The 20,256-nt window shown below is 32.8% G+C and overlaps 1 protein-coding gene across 5 annotated transcripts in view; it reads left to right on the top strand.

Annotated features, from left to right (window-relative positions):
* LOC134229621 (tyrosine-protein kinase transmembrane receptor Ror-like) overlaps positions 1-20,256 on the top strand; it is a 64,830-nt gene that overhangs the window by 25,721 nt on the left and 18,853 nt on the right. The window contains exons 2-3 of one of the 5 annotated variants that reach the window (XM_062711375.1): positions 11,191-11,223; positions 15,835-15,867. The exons of 2 other annotated variants lie outside the window; for them this stretch is intronic. In XM_062711375.1, the coding sequence (XP_062567359.1) occupies positions 11,191-11,223; positions 15,835-15,867 (66 nt within the window). Of the gene's footprint in view, positions 1-11,190; positions 11,228-15,834; positions 15,868-20,256 lie in introns of all 5 variants that reach the window. 2 more of the 5 variants (XM_062711382.1, XM_062711391.1) reach the window with 2 other exon arrangements.

Here is a 20,256-nt window from a genome sequence, read left to right on the forward strand (position 1 = left end):
TTGTCTCTTGAATTTATAAATCTTTTATTTTATCTATATAAAAAAAAAATAACGATTGTCAGCTGCATTTATTATCATTTCGCGTTTTCTTGTATATCTATCACTTGTATATTATTCATTTCATTAGATAGTGCAAGTATAAATTAAAAAATTGGTACGTCATTTCCATAGTTTTTATTCATTCATAAATTCTTTGATCCGCTCCTGATGGTTCGCAAAGCCTTGATCACCACTGTATACAAAACATTCATCTCGACGAAAATGTTCATGATTCCGCTAAACTGAGAAAGTTCACACATGATTTATTATCTCATAACACACATCAGCTCTCTGCAATGCAGAAATGCTCGAATTGATGGTGGCATGTCAGATTCGTTTTTCGGTAGAACCTCTAAAATGAAAGTGAAAGAGGGAAATTTCAGAGTTCTCACTGGCGTTACAATACACAAAATAATTCGGCTGATCTTCTTCATAAATTACATTTCCCAAGCTTTTATCATAGGAAAGATACTGCCAATTAACAAGTATGAGGCTCAGTTCAGTACATCTGCCAGATTTCTTTTATGCAAGTCTGCAAATTGAGGAACTTGTAATTTTCCTGCACTACTTTCTTCTCCTACCGATTCTAAAAATAATGAGTGGGATGTACCGAATTAAGGTCTTCCGTTTCCAATAGAAAGGACTGATATAACTCAATGGTTGTTCAAACTTAGCTTATGGACTTTTGTTTTAGTGATGATAAAAATGAAAGTCTTGTCTAATACGGGGCGACATATGCTATTGCTTGCAATAGCAGACTTTCTAGTTAAGTCTTCCGTTCACAACGGAAGACTTATAGTGTTTGTATTGTTTCTTTTTATTATTATTATTATTATTATTATTATTATTCCTCCCAAATTTTGTGAGCGCGATTACTCAGAGATGGCTGGATAGATTTTCACAATTTTTCCCATGTAAGTAGGTTGATATATGAAGTTTATATAAAATTCCGTTTTTTGAAAAATTCACTTCCGGTCCGAAGTTATGGCCGATTTTCGAATTTTAAAATGGACTTTTGTCCGGCAGTTTTCTCGGAAACGGGTTGAAGTTAAGATATGAAATTTACAGGATTATTAGATCATGATATTCTATTTGTTTTGAAGTTGTTTTCGTGTGTTTCCAGTACTTCCTGTCCGAACCGGAAGTGAATTTGTTTTTGGTCAATTTTTGATTTTTTTGTTTTTAGATATTTTTTAAAGATATTCTTATGTAAAACGGACATTTTTCTACAAATACTAAATATATAATTTGTTTTTAAATCAGATTCCGCATTTTGTATATTTTTGGTACTGAAATTTTCTCTATTTACGTAGTATGTATAAGGTGGGCAAAGAAAGATAACTCTGACCTGTGAATGAGAATAGAACTTTCGAGATAAAGGCGGAAATAGTATTGATGACGTTAGAGACATATACTAGTATACGCTCTCCAGATCAACATATTTACACATTCAATATTCTCTCGTTTGCATGTTACTTAATTCACTATAATTCACTATATGCATATTAGTTTAAATTTGGCTTTGTAGTGTTAGTCTGTATATAGAAAGTTTTTGATTTACAAATTTATATCTTAAAAAAAATATCCGTTCTGTGTCAACTAAGCACTGAAGAAAATAATAGTGTACGCAGTATACATTACAGCGATGTATATACAAATTATTCTACAAAAATACTAAACATATTATTTATTCAATCGGATTCTGCATTTTGGAGATTTATGGTTCCGTCAATAAATTCATTTTCTCTATTTACGTAGTGAAAATGAGCAAAGATAGATAACTCTGACTTGTAAGTGGGAATAGAACTTTCGAGATAAAGGCGGAGGTAGTATCCATGACGTCGCAGACGTTTATATCCACACTTTTCACATAAAAAAAATATTTAGACTTTGAGTTTCCATATCCACTTCTGCATGAAAGATTACGTTGGTTACTGCTTTCAGCATATGCATAGTTTAAAGTTGTCAGCGTAGTGTAAATCTGTAATGTCTGTTATGATTATATTTCAAAAAAATATTCCTAATTCATTCTCTAATTTGAATGCGAAATTATCCCGGAATACGAGTTTTATTTTCGATTCTAAAATATTATGTGTACTCAAAAGGGAACTGAGAGATATAAGAGTAATGTAATACCCTTGTAAAGCCTTTAGAAATAAATTGATATCTGCAACTTAAAAGAAAGAAAATAAATCTATAGATTGGATTTGGTTTTAACACGTATATTTCTTGATTAAAAGTCTTATAGTGTTATTTATTATACATGATCTATACTCTTATATACCCGAGAAGTTATTAAAGATGAGAAAAAGCGATTCTTGGATTTTTGTGAAATACTAGTACTCAAAGGGTTAACATTCTGTGAAAGTTACGCGTTTCTGTGTGAAATAATGCTACGCTAAAAACATGATACAAAAACATCTGCAGGTCTGTTGATATGTTAGATAAAGTATGCGAATGAACACAATTTTATGCAATGCTATATAATTATATGTATGTACGTATGCAACCTTAAGTATTTTCCTTTTAATTCATAAAACATAAAATTACCGAGTATGTAATTCTTTTGAAGCCCCCCCCCCCCCCTTGATTTTATTCGGAGACATTATTGCAACTAAGGCCTTTGAATTATAAATTCGTTATACAATTAAATCTGGAACTTTGGTTATAATTACCATTAACATGTACATACAGAATTCATATTCTATAATAGTAGATTTTTCATTACACAAGATACTGAAATTTACATGTCTGAGAGAGAGAGAGAGAGAGAGAGAGAGAGAGAGAGAGAGAGAGAGAGATTCCCTTTTAATCCTGATTATCCTATCCATTTACATAGACAAAAAATCAGTTCTATATCAGTTGTACCCATTCTTAATTAAATATTTTCTGATTTCATAGTTCGTCATAGTCACTCTCTGTATATTTTTTCTGCTTAAGAAGTATTACACTAATTGCGCATGTATTGACCTGTCAATCAAAATCACCGGACGCTGTATGCATTGCAATAAAGCTGTTCGAAATGATTTTTATTAAGTATGATCTTTAAGAAAATCTGATGCAACAAATTTGAGAAATGAAAAATAAAATAAAAACATGGCTAGAGCATCATATTATATCTGTATTATGGACTTCAGTGTGGGACGTGGAGACCGGTCCGTCAGATGAGATCGTTTAAATCGAGGTCCCGTGTGTCAGATGGTACTGACTCAAAAAGATTCCTCAAAGCTCAATGGCGATTAGAGCCAAATTATAGGACAACATTTTGCAGTCTCCACCGGCGAGTGGAGGCTTCTCCATGTGAAAAATTCTCGAGAGGGACATTAAACAACATATAATCAATTTATCGCTGAATAATTCCTGTAGTTGAATTCGAATAATCTTTCTGCTGACAAATCTCGGTAGTATTAGTGTAAAAATCAACGACTTTACGTTTAATGTGGTACTAACTTAGTTCATGACATTTTTATAACACCATCACAATTGTGCCAGAACATAAACACAGTGAAGTATATGAGAGTACGGTGTTCGTTCGTCCGTTGGTTTGTCTATGATACACGTGTAGCTCTTATGAGTGCCAAAATGCATAAGAACAAGATTGGTCGTGAAAATCAAAGTACCTTAAGTACTGAAAGACCTTTTTGCAGTTTTTTTTTCTTTCAGAGTACATATGATATCTTTGTTTTTTGCAGAGAAAAAAGCAAATTCTTACAGATTTAGAAGAACGGAAGACTTATTTGTTGCCATGGCAACAAGATTCTAGTTATTATTATTATTATTCTTTTTTTTCTTCTTTGTTCTCCGGTACTTTTTTGTCCGCGAGTGTTCTCAGAAACTGTTCACCCAACTGAGCTAAAACCTTTTTAGGGTTAATAGGTGTGTAGTGTAGGTGTGCGGAACGAAGGTCATTTTGCGCGCATTCGCATGCACGTGCGTGCGCGTGAAGTGAGTGAAATGACAGATATACTTAATATGGCCATAACTTTTACATTTTTTGATGAAATGCTTTGAAACTCATTACATAAGGATATATTAACAGTGTTAATAATATGACACTGTCAAATTAGCACAAACTCACGCGCATGCACGTGCGCCTTGCTCTGATTGGCTGAAACAAAAATCTCAATTTCTCTTTTGTTTTTTGACGAAATGCTTTGAAATTTTAAACGTTGTCATGAATTAGGACATCCAACAATATAGAATGGAAAAAATTTCATGAAATCACGCGCATGCACGTGCGCTGCAATCTGATTGGCTGAAACTTTAAATGGCTATATCTCCTTTGTTTTTTGACGAAATGCATTGGAATTTAAAACATAGTCTTGCATTAGGATATCCTGCAATATGATATCCTAAAAATTTCAAGAAATCACGCGCATGCACGTGTGCTGCAACCTGATTGGCTGAAACTTTAAATGGCTATATCTCCTTTGTTTTTTGACGAAATACTTTGAAATTTAAAACATATTCATGCATTGGGATATCCTACAATATGATTTAGAAAATATTCATGAAATCACGCGCATGCACGTGTGCTGCAATCTGATTGGCTGAAACTTTAAATGGCTATATTTCCCTTGGTTTTCAACCAAACAGGATGGGATTTAGAATATAGATAGATATAAGGGCCTCCTACAAGAAGGTATGGTCATCAGGCATGTGCACGCACGTGCGTGCATTTGGAAAGAGTGAAATTAAAAATACACTTGAATGAGTGATTTTTAATACTTTTGGACTAAATGGTTTAAGATATAGTATATTTAAATATATAGAAAATTGTAGACAAGATGATATGATCATTGCGCACGTGCATTCACATGCTCACGCCTGCAATGTTAAAATTTGAATATAATTGGTATTCCTCTGCGAAAACGTTGTTAAAGGCAAAAATGCACAGATGTTGTCTTATTTAATAAGGCTTACATGGAATTTGGCACAAAAGGGAGTTGGGGAGCGTTTGGGGAACATCTGTAACGGTTCCCGTTACAATTAGGACTAGTTATTATTATTATTATTTTTCTTCTTCCTGGGAAAATCTTTTCCACGAGTGATCTTGTAAACTACACATTTGATCAAGGTGAAACCTTTTTAGGGTCACTAGGCATGTTATGTAGATTTGCGGAACGAAGGTCATTTTGCGCGCACGTGCTTGCAAGAGCGCGCAGTGCAACACGTGAAATGACTAATATAATGGATATAGCCGTAACTTTTCTATTTTTTGATGAAATGTTTTGAAAGTCATAATATAAGGATATATAAGTAGTATAGACAAGATGACATGGTCAAAATTGCAAGATCTCACGCGCATGCACGTGCGCTTCTCTCTGATTGGCTGAAACTAAAGTCTCCATATCTTTCTTGTTTTTTGACAGAATACTTTGAAATTTTGAACTTAGTCATACATTAGGGAGATCTACAGCCTGATATATAAGAATTATCATGAAAGCATGCGCATGCACGTGTGCTTCCAAGAGGGAGCACGTGCAACACGAGAAATGTCCAATATAATTGATATAGACGTAACTTTTTAATTTTATATGAAATGCTTTGAAACTCATAATATAAGGATATATTAGAAGCATAGACAAGAGGGCATGGTCAAAATAGCAAGATCTCACGCGCATGCACGTGCGCTTCTCTCTGATTGGCTAAAACTAAAATCTTCATATCTTTCTAGTTTTTCGACAGAATCCCTTGAATTTTTCAACATTCTTATACATTATGAAGATCTACAGCATGATGTATAAGAATTAGCATGAAAGCATGCGCATGCATGTGTGCTGCAATCTGATTGGCAGAAACTTGAAATGCCTATAACTTTCTTAGTTTTTAACAAAACGGGATGAAATTTAGAGTATGATTAGGTATAATTGATTCCTACATTATGGTACTATCAAAATTGAATCCACGAACATGTATGCACGTGCGCTCACGAAATACACAAAATGACCAATATACTTAAGAAAAAGTAGCATGTATATTTTAAAGATTTTTTATTGATTCTTATAAGATATAGATATGTTAATGGTTTAGACAACATGCCATGATCATCTTGCATGTGCATGCACGTGCTTGCGCGTACAATGCATTAAATGACTTATAGTTGATATCATTGTAGCTTTGTTAATTCTTTGATGAAATCCGTCGATACTGATAATATTCTAGAAAGGCTTACAGAAATAAGGCACAAAAAGGGAGTTGGGGAGCATTTGGGGAACATCTGTAACGGTCCCCGTTACAATTAACACTAGTTAATACCAAGTTTAGAACTGTTCTTTGGATAGTATACTAAATATAGTAAATCAGAAAAGATATGCATTCATGAGATAACGCACTAAAAGTCTAATTTCAAGGAAATACGCTCTCAAATTTTCAAATCCAAAGAAACAGGCACTGTCAATCGAAGTCGACTCACAATTGAAATGTATTTCACAGTTTAAATATGCCAGTTTTTACTTAACCAAACTAAGTCAGCGATAGCACCCCAGAATATCTCGTATTTTACACTATAATTGCTTATGCTTAGAAGTTAAAGCAATACCTTTTGTCCTTAATTCTATTTTGTTAGAATTTTTATACATGTACATGAAATATAATTTAAAAAATTGACTTTTAGTATTAAGACTCGGATGCATTAAATATTGATAATTTATCAAATATATTTTCCTTCATTTTGGCAGAAATTTGTCATTTTATGTGGCAAATGTGGATATTTTATAAGTTCGAATTATTTTGCAAGCAGTACATACACAACACAAGAGTACGTCAAATAAACAAAACTGAAAACTTGACTTTAATTATAATTTTCTTTTAAAAGAGGCTTTTTATCGTACATATTCCATGTCAAAAGAAGCACTCTCTGAAAACAGTGAGTGGTATGACGGATTATTTTGATGATAACTCTTCCATGCCGGGTTCTGGATTCTGTCCCTAGGATAAAGAGGTCGATTTGATCGCTTGTTATTCCTGCGTGTAATCAATACGTAAATAGTAATTATCCTCCTGGGTTATACATCTGAAGGTTTTTTTCTGTAAATGTTGAGTCTATATTAGTTTAAGGACTAATCAAACGGTCTGCGTTACGCTGAAGGTCTTATCAAAATGAATAGACCTGATTTAGGGAGGCCAATTATGGTGCATTTTAGGTCATAGTGATAGAAAGATGGTCTATCCTCCTACATATATTCATAAACCTTAGCGGACCTTCCTATGTGTATTCGTGAAAAGCGGGCACCATGGACCTAAAATTAGGACAGGCTGTGTAAATAACAACCCATAGTCTTCCTGGATAATTTTCTTCCAGTATTATCACAATTTAATGTCTATTAAAATATTTTTTTTTGTGATTTTGAATAAGAAATTATTTTAGCAACCATTCCCCGCCACCTTTCCTTCTGTAAACATCTCGCTATATAAAGTTCATTTGAAAAATATTCATTTAGAACATACAAATGTATACATGCTTATACATGCAAATGGAAATTCATCGGTTGTGGTGAAATACTCATTTAGAACATATACATGCTTATACATACAAATGGAAATTCATCTGTTGTGGTAATCACCAGTTTTCATTGTATTTTCAACGTTAATTTTAGAGATATTATTGGTAGGAAATCTATTTGGAGTTATGTACCTCTGGGTCACCAAACATATGGTGACAATATGTAGCCACTGGGCCCGTATCCCTCAACTGCACGTTGAATAAGACAACGTGCACGTTGAATAAGACAATGATATACAGTTTGTTTTTAATTTAGTTTGTGCAAGAGATATATCCATAAAAACAAAGTTGTAATAATGGTATTCTGTAGTGCGTCTGACCCTTAATCATTCAAGAAACAGTCGTGAAAACTTCCAACATTTGTTTCAATATTTTTTTGAATAAAACAACTCAAAGCATAATCGCGAAAGTCATTCTAAATCTTTACCTTTACCTATTTTCGGCCATACATGTAATTAGGTTTCTATTCCTTTTTAGCCGGGCTTATTGCTCAAAGAGCAATTGCCGGCTTATGTGATCCTGTTCAAGACAGGATGTTAACCCCATAGTCGCCATTTTAAAGTTACGTGTAAAAATATAGTTCTTACTCTCAACCGCTTTTGAGATAATACAAACGCTAAATAAAGCAACAAAAATAAAACGAAGTTTTATCTAAATAAATAAACATATTTAGTATATTTGAAAACTTCAGTCTTTAGTCAAAGAACATAGTTCATTGGTGTAAGGAGTTTTGATAATCAGTGTTACATGTGTCTTAGTTCTCTACACATACGAAGAAAAGCAGGAGAGGGAACCAGACTGGCCTGTTTGTTTATTTTCAGTTGCGGTACCAGATTAATTCTGATGTGGTATTAGAATAGAAACTCACTGTCAGTGTCTTATCATTTATATTGATAGATTTAAAATGATTTTTTCCATCAGATTTTTAAATCTGATATTCTTTTTTTAAATCTGTTAATACAATATTAACGTATGATTCATGTAAGAAATTCATAATAATTCTACTTTGTAAATGAGCCCGGCTCTCTGTACTTCTGAGTACTTTGATTTTATTTATAAAGAAAACTATCAAACAATAATCTAGTTTTAAATTTTCACTCTGAAGTTTCGAATGTGTTTGTGTGTGTATTTTAGAAAATAATTCCTTGACAAATTTTGCTCTTTGTAGAGCAGGAACTTAAAAAGATCAGAGTTATAGGACTTTTCTGAATAAATCTTCTGAAAGAGGCCAGCATTGAGAAAAGAAATGACATCCGTCCTTTATTTGGCTTTACTGTAGGAGAAAAATAAAAGCATGCTGTCTCTTAGCTACCATCATAAATTGTGGTATTTTTTAAACAAGTCCATATAAATCAGCTTTCTTTTAGTCACTGCAATAACTAGTGAGATTGGAAGCCACTCGAACGAGGTTGATCTTTGTCTAGAAATGATGCAAAACTTCAGTGCTTTCTACAAGAAAGATACAGTGGTTATCTCGCGTGTATTCCAAAGTCAAATCGCCTCCGGATTTTCTTAAATGTTTTGTCCTAATTAAGTCATCATGATTTAAACTATCATTTACGTGCACAGAAAGAAGGGAATACAAGTAAATGGACACGTTCTCACAGGTGTATGTGATTAATGTTTCCTATTTACTTTACACTCAAAAACAATATACAGCATGCGTGTTTAAATGTATTTAATTGTTCAAATAAATCTTCGACGACTGCCCAAACAAATAAGTACATGTAACATTCTTAAATTTGCATACATCTATCAAGTGCACATTCTTAAATAAAAAAAAAAAGAAGAGCAATTAAGGTATTTCCATCCTCCTGTGATGACATAGGTTTATGCAAAATCTTTAATTTATTGAAATTTATACCCCCAAAAATGTATCTTTTAGAAGAATGCTTTTCAATCGTTAAATTAAAATTGTTGTTCAGAAAAAGAATTTTAAAAATTGAATATTTTTTTTATGTAATCAATTATGGGTACCTGTAAAGTGCGAAACGAAATAGAAACGAAACGAAACGAACTGAAACGAAACGAAATCTGCCGAAACGAAACGAAACCTACCGAAACGAAACGAAATCAAGACGAAACGAAACGAAATCAAAACGAAACCTGCCGAAACGAAACAAAACTTTCAGAATGTTTTTTAAATCAAGCTATATACATTTACATATAGTTATATATAATGTGTAACTGCATATCGTCTGTTTTTACTTCATATGAAATTTATATAGTTGAAGCACCACAGGTAATTGTTTCGCTTCAAGCTCATACATAGGCGTCAGAAGGAAATTGAAGGGGGGGGGGCTTTACCAACAAAAAAGGTATGCCCTAATTTTCAATGCCTAAATAATATATATCTTTGCAAAAGAAGTTGGTGGGGGACCCCCCCCCCCCCCGCTTCCGACGCCTATGTCATATTTGGTTAATATCTTACTGAATACTGAATAATTTACCTACTTAAAATGACATCGTTCGCTTCGAGAGACTTTTTTCTGGTCAGTTAAATCGTTTTAGACCTCTCTGGTCCAGCCTTTCTAATTGCAAACCACTCATTTCTTCCTCGAAAATTACCTCGATAAAAACAGGACCGTATGTACATTGAAAGGATTGGAGTTGCATGTATAATTGAACGATAAAACCAGACACCTCGGAATGGAATACCAAATACTCTAAGTCTCTGGTTTATTTTATGTTTTAAAACATTCGCAATACAACAGTACAGTGACTTCATTTCGATCTGTACATAAACGAGCCTTTACATGTAACACATCAATTTTGATAGATATATTGTATCTAGATAAATAAGGACTGAAAATAAGAGTAAGATATAAAAATTAGAAAATACTGCACATATTGAAATTATACATGCATAGTACGCTCGTGCATATTTGCAGCTAGCAAACATGTAAATAAATCATTAGATTGAAAAGGGAACATAATTTATCGGTAATTAAATTTTATATTAACAAGTGCTTGAACTATATAAATTTTATTTGAAGTACAAAAAAGTCCACATGCAGTTACACATATATACATGAACCTTGATTTGGGGGAGAAAAAAAACATTTTGATAGTTTTGTTTCGTTTCGGCAGGTTTCGTTTTGATTTCGTTTCGTTTCGTCTTTGTTTCGTTTCGTTTCGGTAGGTTTCGTTTCGTTTCGGTAAGTTTCGTTTCGTTTCGGCAGATTTCGTTTCGTTTCAGTTCGTTTCGTTTCGTTTCGTTTCTATTTCGTTTCGCACTTTACAGGTACCCATCAATTATTCAATCTTTAAAAAAATTCAATGTTGCTACGTAATGACAGGGACTCCTTTTCACGTATCTTCATTCAGGCACTTCTAATATTAAAGATTTTCCCTGATATTCACAGTCAAAACGGGTTTATAAAGTAATAGTTATTTAAGAACTTTTAGCATCAGAATTATGCATCTGCCCCCCCCCTTTTTTTTTTACATATTCTTTATATCGAAACATATTCAAAACTAGCATAGAAACTTAAAGAGGTTGTAGATAATTTAGGTTACATGACAGAGAAAGGGGAAACGATGGTTACAGAAGCTAAATTTTTATGGAAAGGTTTTGTTTGTTTTTTTACAGTAAAGGCATATACAAGTAATTTTTTCGCATTTTTAGTTTATTTTCTTTATTCTAGAGCCACCATGGACCCTGGGGAATTCTGATAATGGTATGTATTTTACTTGATCTAGAAGATGCATACACTTGTATGTCAGGTATGGGACTTAATAATGTGTCTGCCTGCTACTAACATATTTTTTCATCGGTAATGAGGTCCAATAATCAAGAAGTGAATCATTTACATATCAAGGAATCAAAGAAAACATTTACATACCTTGTCATTAGTCTTTGTAAATTTTTCTTTGCTAAAAACATATTTGTACACTCAAATACCGGTACACTGAAGTTGATACAGTATTAAAACATGTTCAAGTTTCTAATTTACAATATCTATGTAGTTTAATTGTTGGAGACTAGATCTTCCAACAATCTGTGGAAATTCCCATGGGTACCGATTGCACTCAATTGTTATCAGGTCTATTTTGTGGATTTCAAATGAAGCAGAATTTAATTTAAAAAAAACTTCTACATAAGAAGAGGATAACACTTGCTGTGGCCTTCACCTCGACGTTTAGATATAAACAACTTATGATCAACTATCGGATAATAATAGGTTCTCCCATTCACATGTCGATTTTTTATATCCCAGTATGTTAGCTTGAAATAAATAGCACAAAGTCGGACAGGTATCAAACTTGGATATTTTGTTAGAAAAAACTTAAATGGTAACCTAACAAACAAGTTTTATGATAAACGTCATGAATTCAACTTTTCAATTGCCAACTTTCCTAACTTATGCAGCAATCACCTGCATATGAGGTTAATGTGTCCCAGTTGATTCGACACGCAAGAGCATTCTCTACGTAAAAACGATTTTAAAATGTTGTAAGCTATTGATACATTTAAAAAGGGAATAAAGCAAGGATATCAACAGTCTCGTTTGAATTCAATAATGTGCAAGTTTTTTGGTCGATACCATGACTTTGTTAGAAAATACAACGCAGCATTGGGTCAAACGCTGACTGACTTTTTTCAAACTAATTGTTACACAACAAATTGTCTACCTTTTTTTTCGTTTTTCCCGATGCTATTAATTCAACAATCTCGTCTGAAATCATCATTTCACAATTTTCTTTTGGTCGATACAATGATACAGTGACCTTCTCAGAAAGTACAACCTATCGAGTTAAATGCTGACTGACTTTTTCATACAAATTGTTAGTCTAATTATCTACACAATGAATTGTGTACGGTTTTTTTTCTTTTGCGTTTTTCCAAATCATGACAAGGAGGACACGGCGGGTTTGACCGGTCGGCAGGGGATGTTCACTCCTCCATGGTACCTGATCCCACCTCTGATGTTTAACTGCGTTTGCTCTTGATTTGTATTTTAAATGAACTTTTGGGCTTGAATACTATTCGTTGTCTCTATATATTTCATTATTGTGCACCCCCATTATCTACAACGGAGACCCAAAGTTCTTAACCCCTTCCATGGCAAAGGTTTAAAGAATTTCTAAACAAATTGATATTGACATTTCGATGTATTGTTTTGAGTATTTCTTATACTATTTGTACATACCGATGTATATGTATTCTGAAAGCAGGTATTGTGTAGTTTCAGAAAATGATTATAAAATTATCATTTCAGTTGCCATGGCAATGAAATACACCATAATCATGCTGGAATTTACATTTATTCAAAAATGAGTTTCATTGTAGTTTTTTTGCTTAGTTAAATATATTAAAAAATATTTCATTGTTGTGTTGAAAATTATGAGCATGTTGTACATTTTTTTTTACAAACCAATTTTAAGTATTTTGGGGGGATGGGTTGGGGTTGGGAGGTAATCACCAGAATTTAACATTTTTACATATAACGTGTTACCTCTGGATTGATTTCGATAATGGCAAAATCGCTCAAATAGTGCGCGAAGTTTAACTCAAGCTAGCAAAAAAAGTGGTACAACCAATAAAAAAAAATTGTATATATTATTTTATCGTAATTATTTTCTCTTTCCAACGCTGTAAGATTTATTCTGATATTTGCAGTGTTTACGAAGTTATGAATTTTTCCACCCTTAAGATTTTCTCTATGACTTTTAAAACCTGCTCCAGAATTTGACAACCGCATGCAGAATGATAAATCAAAATGAAACTTTCTGCTCCTAAAAGCTTTTAATCCTAAATTAGCTCAAATGTCCGAATGAAAATAGCGCAGACATTAGGTTGCACCCAAATCAACGGTTTACGTAAGAATGGCTTAATTCCCAGTAATCCGTTATTGTCTCTCTCGCCCTGTTGATGGTAGTACAGTTAAAATCATTTGAATTGATGGTCTTTTTATTGGAAATCTGAAAGAGAACTGCAGTATTTTTTTTTTTGTAAATGCCTTGTACTAAGTGACATTTGGTTCTTGGCTTCTATTTGCAGTAAAACTAAATAGAACATTCTTGAAAATCATTTTAATTGTCAGTTTTAAGTGATTTTAATATTTCAAATAATCTTAATGAATCTGAATCACCATACCTTTATTGGATTTCTAAATATCATAAAAATACTAAAAATAATAGTAGTGGGTCCAACTATCTGATAAATGTTCTACTTTGCCTCTTTCTTTATTTCTCACTTGAATAAATATAACAGTGAAGGAGAAACTTCGGGAGTACTGAACAACAATATTTTTGAAAAGTCATATAAGGCCATTTTTTTTTTATTAGTTGTTTTTCAAGACTTTTTAAAAAAAAATAAGGTCGGTCAGTCGAAAAAAAAAAGAAAAAAGAAAAAAAGGCAGTTAAAAAGTGGTCGTACTAAACAGATTGCGATAGAGTACTTTAGAGTACACTAGTATTAAATATTTCAAAAAACTTCTACATGCAATTAAACTGCTTTTTGTATGTCATTCTACTTTAGTTTAACATAATTACATATTTTAAACAAAAGATGGATGTTCTAGCGCTCCTTAGTTTATTAGTAATTTTAATTTTTGATTTGATGTGATTTATCGTTATGATCCTGATCTAATTTAACTTGGAATGGTTCACTGTTAATGTGAAAAATATTTACGTAATGCAATTAATTTAATTTTTGATGAATAAAATTTAGTTGATTGCAACTATCATTATGGCAATTAAAATTAATTTCAAAAGTTTAATTCTCACTTGTAAAATTTAATCATATATAAATAGCAGTTATGATAGAAATTCAAAATAAAAATAAATTTAGATTTAAATTATCTTTATGTTTTCTCAGTGGGCATTGCACTTCATGACCTATATACTGCATGTGTTTACCATTAACAGAAGAATAGAGGAAATTCGGATTAGTAAAAAAACGATCATTTTTGGAAGTAAACAAGTCAAGTAGAATTTCTAAATAGATAAGAATGTGGATATTTACGAAGAATAGAAGCATACTGTATTAAAAATTTTCACATTAGATCAGAGAACAATTAATTAATCAGGACAAGCCCTCACCCCTATCGGTCACATGGACCGGTGGTACAAGATGTACAGTGAATTTCATCTAAGAAATTTCGATTTTCTATCAGTTTTGCCGGTAGGACAAATGGTTTTTGGAAACACTGTATTGATGACATGCTCCTTTCCATGGTCGTCACCATTTTTGCAGCATGTGACACATTTTTTTCCCCAAAGTTTAGCTTCGTATTTTTCGGCGGCAATTTCAAATGTAGAAAAAAAAGCCTAACAAAAATTTTATTTTTTTTTCAATTTCTCAAATTTTAAGTCGGCGATCTTGAAAAACAACTAATAAAAAAAAAAGTGGCCTAAAGTAGATATGAATACTCAAAAACTCGAAAGAACTTTTTGAATATTTAAAATCACAAAATTTTACCTAAACTCAAACGTTATGTCGAAATGCCGATGGCTACCGATTGAGCACCTATAAGCATACCTTTTTTGTATTTATATGAAACAGAATTTATTAAAAACTTTAACATAAGAAGAAGAAACTGTCTGTGGTCTTAAACGCGACATTTAGATATATTGACGACGTATTATCAAAGAAAACTTGTTACATCCATACGTCGACTTGATATATCACAGTAAATATGAAATAAAAGATACGGCGAAGTCTTACACATCTAGTTCATATTTAGATATTTTACCAGAAAAAATGGTAATGGTAAACATAATAGCTAAACTTTTATGATAAACGTTACGACTACAACTTAAATTTTCTTCGTCAACTTCACTTTTGTAGCAATATACCCCAATAATCTGCACATGGGATTTATGTCTCTCAATTAATTCCGACACATTAGAACATGCTCTTCATATGAATAATTTTTAAACCTTTGCAAGCCATTGACAAACAAGTTGATGATAAAAGAATATCAAGACTTTCCACCTATTGTCAATACAATGACCTTGTACGTTTTTAACGCTTATTGCTAGACTATATTTTACACACTGATTTTTTAACGGATTTTCCATCATGACAAGGAGTACATTCTGTTGTGACCGGTATATAGGCTTACTCCTCTGTGTGGCACCTGGTCTCACACCTTATTGTTTTTCGAGGTCTGTGTTTGCTTTGCCTCCGATGTGTATTGCTTTAATTGACTTTTGAACTTCATTACTGTTCGTTGTCTCCATATTTTAGGCAAACGACTGAGGCACATTTAATGATATGGAATGTTTAGTTACACCATTTTTTCTGTTTAATTTTAGTGTGTTTGATTATTTTGTTATTTCAGAACCATTATGGACCTCGGAGAAATCTGAGAATGGTATGTAAGCTTGCACATATAAGCAGGTGCAGGGCTTGATAATAATCATGTATCTAACAATTTTAGCATGATAAAACATCGAGGAACATTGTGTTCCACTAAAGGCAGCCAGAATACAAGCATTATGACAAAAAATTATAACAGTCTGGAATGTGCACGTGCATGTAGAAGAGCACTGTCCATGAACAAACATTTCCCAGCATTTAAAGTCTCAGTTTAACTTCATGTATTTGCATATCATTATCCAAAAATATTTTTGATATTGTTTTTTTTTTTAATCAAAATATTTTTTGTTTTGTTTCACTTTGTATCTTGTTAAACCTTTCGACAACGCATTTTCAAGTGTATATTTCTTGTATGGACTTTACTTATATCATAGAGCAAACTGGTGTATCTATTCTATGGAAAAAGAACTGAATAAGAAGTGTTAAGTAATGTAACCTTCCTACAAACAAGTTACGAAATCTTTTTGAACAAACTATTTTGTAGATTTAGAAAGCAGAAAACATATATTAAGAATCTTCCTATCTCGTTCTATTTATTATCTAGTCCTTTGTCTCTCTGATACTCTGTGATTTTAGAATTGTTTGTAATGGGAATAGTCTTTCCTCTCCTTTTCCTTGAGTTCAGAGTGTTCGTAGCATAGATAAATGCGGCCAGTTAAAACAGAAGAAAACATGCAGATAAACTGCACTTTAATCAGTTTAATGGCTTTATTTAAGCATCGGTATAACCTTGTGCCGACCAAGCTATTTTCAACCCTTCTCCATTTTTTATCATAGCTGTGTCTTCTACCATAGATTTTTCTGGATTGAAAGTGACACCCCATGTTTACTTTCGTTGCTGTAAATTACCTCAATTTTATTGGCAGTTTTGAATTTTATGTTCTAAAGAAGTATATTAACAAGTTAATGTCAAAGTTAAATTTCCTTAAATCTAATGTTTTTAAGGGGAATTTAAGAGGAATTTCGACAAAGGAATGTGAATGTCAACAACCAACCGATGATCCAAGGTAGTACGGAGTGGTAATAGTACTATATTTAAAAAAAATATATTACATGTATTTTTATTTATAAAAATGGGAAAAATTGTTTTAAATGAAGGTTGGGTTTTGATATAGTTCTTTTTTTAAATTCTGATGTCTATTTTATTTACAGTCTACTTTGATGGATATAGGTCCGATATTTCGGGGGGGTGGGGGGGGGGGAGTCCAAAATGGTTTATGAAAATAGATAGCTATGGAAGCGGGTCGAGTGTATCAGTTATCAAAATTAACTCTACTTGTAATAATTAAAGAAAGCGAAACAAAATATAATATGTTCAAAATGATGATAGCTTTTATTTTGAAAAAAGGTAAATAAAAATTGTCTTCGTAATAAACTATATATTTTAGTAGATCGATCATAACTCATACTTTATTCGTCACAAAACTATGAAAAAGCTGATATTTATGAATCATTACCATAGCTAAATGATTTCATTTTTCCTTTCATAATATTGAAATATAATTGATTTCTTGATATAGATAAAATAAACGATTCATCGTTAAAAGTTGTAATATAAGGCAAGCTATTTGCCAGCAAGTTGATGAAACATGAATATCAACAGTCTCGTTAGAAGTTCCTTATTTTGGCTAATTCTCTGCGAGATACAATGACTTTATCAGCAAATACCAAACTATCATTAGGTCAAATGCTGACTGACTTTTTCATTGTGGGGCTATTATTTACACATTGAATATTCTATGTATTGTAATGTGTTTTGTGGGTTCGACCACGGATGAAGTATAGATAAAGAATTTTCCTTTACGTTACTTGACGTATTTAGCTGATTTGATTAAATATAAGAACAAACACAATCAAAAATAATCAACAATACAATGATTTAAACTGATCTTCTATATAATTATAATTTTCCTTAGTTTGTTATCTCTAAGCCCCTGGTCTGACACTTCTGTTTGAGCACTATAGCTCCCAGACCCTGTAGTTTTAACCACCGGGTTTCCAAGACCCGTTCATAATATTTATTTACTCTTTATTAACCCGTCAAATGGTCCGTCTGCAGTACTTTGAGACACCGCAAACGAGAAAAGCACAAATACCTTACCAATGAGACGTCCTCTTCTCTTGACGGCTTCTCCACAACTGAACACCGCGACTTGAATGAGCCCGCTTATGTATTTTCCCAAGATCTGCTGAGTCAGATCTTGATCTTCTGAATGTTTGAAACATTGACTGGACATAGGAGATAACTTTTGATTGCTAAGACTATTTTAAACCCTGATTATATAAATATTATCTCCATCAAAGGAATTTCACTACAGTATTTTCCGATTACCCGATCATTGCAATGAACACACGGCGGGTGTGACTAGTCGTCAGAGGATGCTTACTCCTCCACGGCACCTGATAACATCTCTAATGTTTTATGGAGGTTCGTGTTTGCGTCCGATTTGTATTGTTTAAATGGACTATGAGTTTGAATATTGGTCGTTATTTTCCATTTTTTAGGTCACCTTTTTAAACTCAGGTGACCAATTAATTATAAATTTGCGTATCGTGCGTTGTGCGTCGTTTAAACATTTGAACATTTTCAGCTTCTTCTCTGCAACCAATTTCGACCAAATTTGACACAAAGCATTTATGGGTAAAGAAAAACAAAACTTGTGAGGCCCTGGGGCCTGAGAGGTGGGGCCAAAATTACTAAAACTAATGCAATCTTTAAAAATCTTCTTCTTTACTCCTGGAAATCAAGCAGTCAAACTGTTTGCATGATTGTAATCAGCAATGAGTCCTCTACCAAAATTGTGAAATTCATGGCCCTGGGTTCAGGGGTTCTAGTGCTAGGGCGGGGCTAAATAAGTAGGTAGTGATTATGCAATATTTCTTTGAAAATCTTCTTCTCTGCTTCTGGGTATTAAATAAACTAACTAAGTACATAGTTATGATGAGCAAGAGTGCCTCTACCAAAATTGTGAATTTTATGGCCCCAGGGTCAGGGGTTCTGGTGTTGGGGCGGGGCTCTATTGATTATATAGTGAAAATACATGAATTCTTTGAAAATCTTCTTCTCTGCTCCTGGTTATTAAATAAACTAACTAAGTACATAGTTATGATGAGCAAGAGTGCCTCTACCAAAATTGTGAATTTTATGGCCCCAGGGTCAGGGGTTCTTGTTTTAGGGTGGGGCTCTAATGATTATATAGTGAAATGCATGAATTCTTTGAACATCTTATCCTTTGCTCCTGGTTAATATGCAAATGATATAATTACCTATTTAAGGCCAGGATTTATTTTATTTTCAGTTTTACAAACCCTCCGCTCAAGGTTTTGAATTTTCAGAAAAAAAATTTTAAAAAAATTCTTTCCGATGTCAAATTTGAGTCGGGATCGAGATTTCAAATTTACGAACTTGCACTTCCGGTTTTACGATGAAACGGCGAGTAAATAAAGCTAGATCTGAGAAGATAGCTTGGTTTAGTGTAACATTCATCGATAAGAGTGTCATTCAAAACGTTTCACCCGTTCAAAGGACAAATAAAATGCTGACGACTTTGTTGCACAATGACAAGCTGGTGAGATAATTATGTATTCGTTCCAAAGTAACTGTCTGTAAATTATTTTCCTCCCCCCAGGTTTTAAACTGCCCGTGGTAGCTATTGCATATTGCCAGCGACATTGTTTAGGTCTCTGTTATAGCTTACAGTCTAAGCATCATTCTTCAGAAAAGAGTTGCTTATGCATCAGATGTAATGAATAAAACTATGGGAGAAGTTAAGTCCATTTGAGGAAGAAATAAACATTGAATAACCTGAAGAAATAAAAAAAAATTCATTTCAACTATGAAGAGGCAAGAATATACAAATATATACAGGCATGTAGTATCCTTTGTATCAGCCAGAAAAATTATTTTACACTTAATTGAAAAATGTTCACCCTACTCCAGTCTCCGCAATACTCCCTGTCTGTTTTAGTGTTTTATGATAGGAATTATAATTTTAGGCATCAAGTAAATTTTAGAACAATGTCTACATATTCACCAAACACATATTAAAAAAATGAAGATATATTGAAAGACTTTTAAAGAATTGATTTTGTAAAAATATATTTTGATCAACATCACAAAAGTTATATAACTGGCCCAAACTGGCAGATGATGAAATAAGCAATTAAATGTTCTAGCTACTTTCCTATTTGTAAGCATTATGTGTCCAGTGGTAAGGAGCCTATTAGGATAGCATAAAAAAGAATGTACAAATGTTAATAATTGATTTATCAAAAAAAAAATTTATTTCCTTCTCCTTCGGGACTTTTTTTATTCTCATGTTCATAACTAAACCTAAACATGAAAAAAAAAGGCTGGCCTTAAAATGAAGAAAGGGGCCTCTTT

This window comes from Saccostrea cucullata, unplaced genomic scaffold (assembly GCF_032062105.1).
Source record: "Saccostrea cucullata isolate Sc308-1 unplaced genomic scaffold, CSIRO_AGI_Scuc_v1 ctg2204, whole genome shotgun sequence".
In the NCBI taxonomy this organism is placed as follows: domain Eukaryota; kingdom Metazoa; phylum Mollusca; class Bivalvia; order Ostreida; family Ostreidae; genus Saccostrea; species Saccostrea cuccullata.